The sequence below is a fragment of the Nanorana parkeri genome, unplaced genomic scaffold, assembly GCF_000935625.1.
Source record: "Nanorana parkeri isolate BGI_ZX_2015 unplaced genomic scaffold, ASM93562v1 scaffold4349, whole genome shotgun sequence".
Taxonomy (NCBI): domain Eukaryota; kingdom Metazoa; phylum Chordata; class Amphibia; order Anura; family Dicroglossidae; genus Nanorana; species Nanorana parkeri.
Genome location: NW_017310612.1, coordinates 17,187 through 17,537, shown reverse-complemented (window position 1 = coordinate 17,537; position 351 = coordinate 17,187). Strand labels below are relative to the sequence as shown.

The 351-nt window shown below is 53.3% G+C and overlaps 1 protein-coding gene across 1 annotated transcript in view; it reads left to right on the top strand.

The window, feature by feature from the left end:
- Positions 1–93: 93 nt before the first annotated feature.
- The window catches only part of LOC108803860 (NACHT, LRR and PYD domains-containing protein 6-like), a gene marked incomplete at its 5' end in the record, with an annotated part of 3,422 nt that continues 3,164 nt past the window's right edge, over positions 94–351 (top strand). The window contains one exon of the mRNA XM_018575656.1: positions 94–159. Within this exon, the coding sequence (XP_018431158.1) occupies positions 94–159 (66 nt within the window). The remainder of the gene's footprint in view (positions 160–351) is intronic.

Below are 351 nucleotides of genomic sequence, written 5' to 3'. Positions count from 1 at the left end.
CCTGTACCCATCCCTGACATAGGACTCCCTGCACCCATCCCCAGACAAATATGAGTGCCATGATGGAGACCTGCCATCTTTCTTCTTTTCTAGGGGAACATCTGGGTGAAGAGATTCTTCTGGATAAACATGGACACCCGCTGACTCCAGAGCTGGAAGGTGAATACATGAAATGTCCATTATGATCCGTGTTGTTGTCAGGAGAAGTAGCTGAGCCGATGGAGATGAAGCCGGTCAATGAACTGAGGACACCGGCAAAGCAATGATAGTAACAATCAGGGCAGGCATCAGGGGGGGTACGGCCGATACTCATGTAAGGGGCCCGGGCAGCCTGGGGGGCGAGGAGGCTGC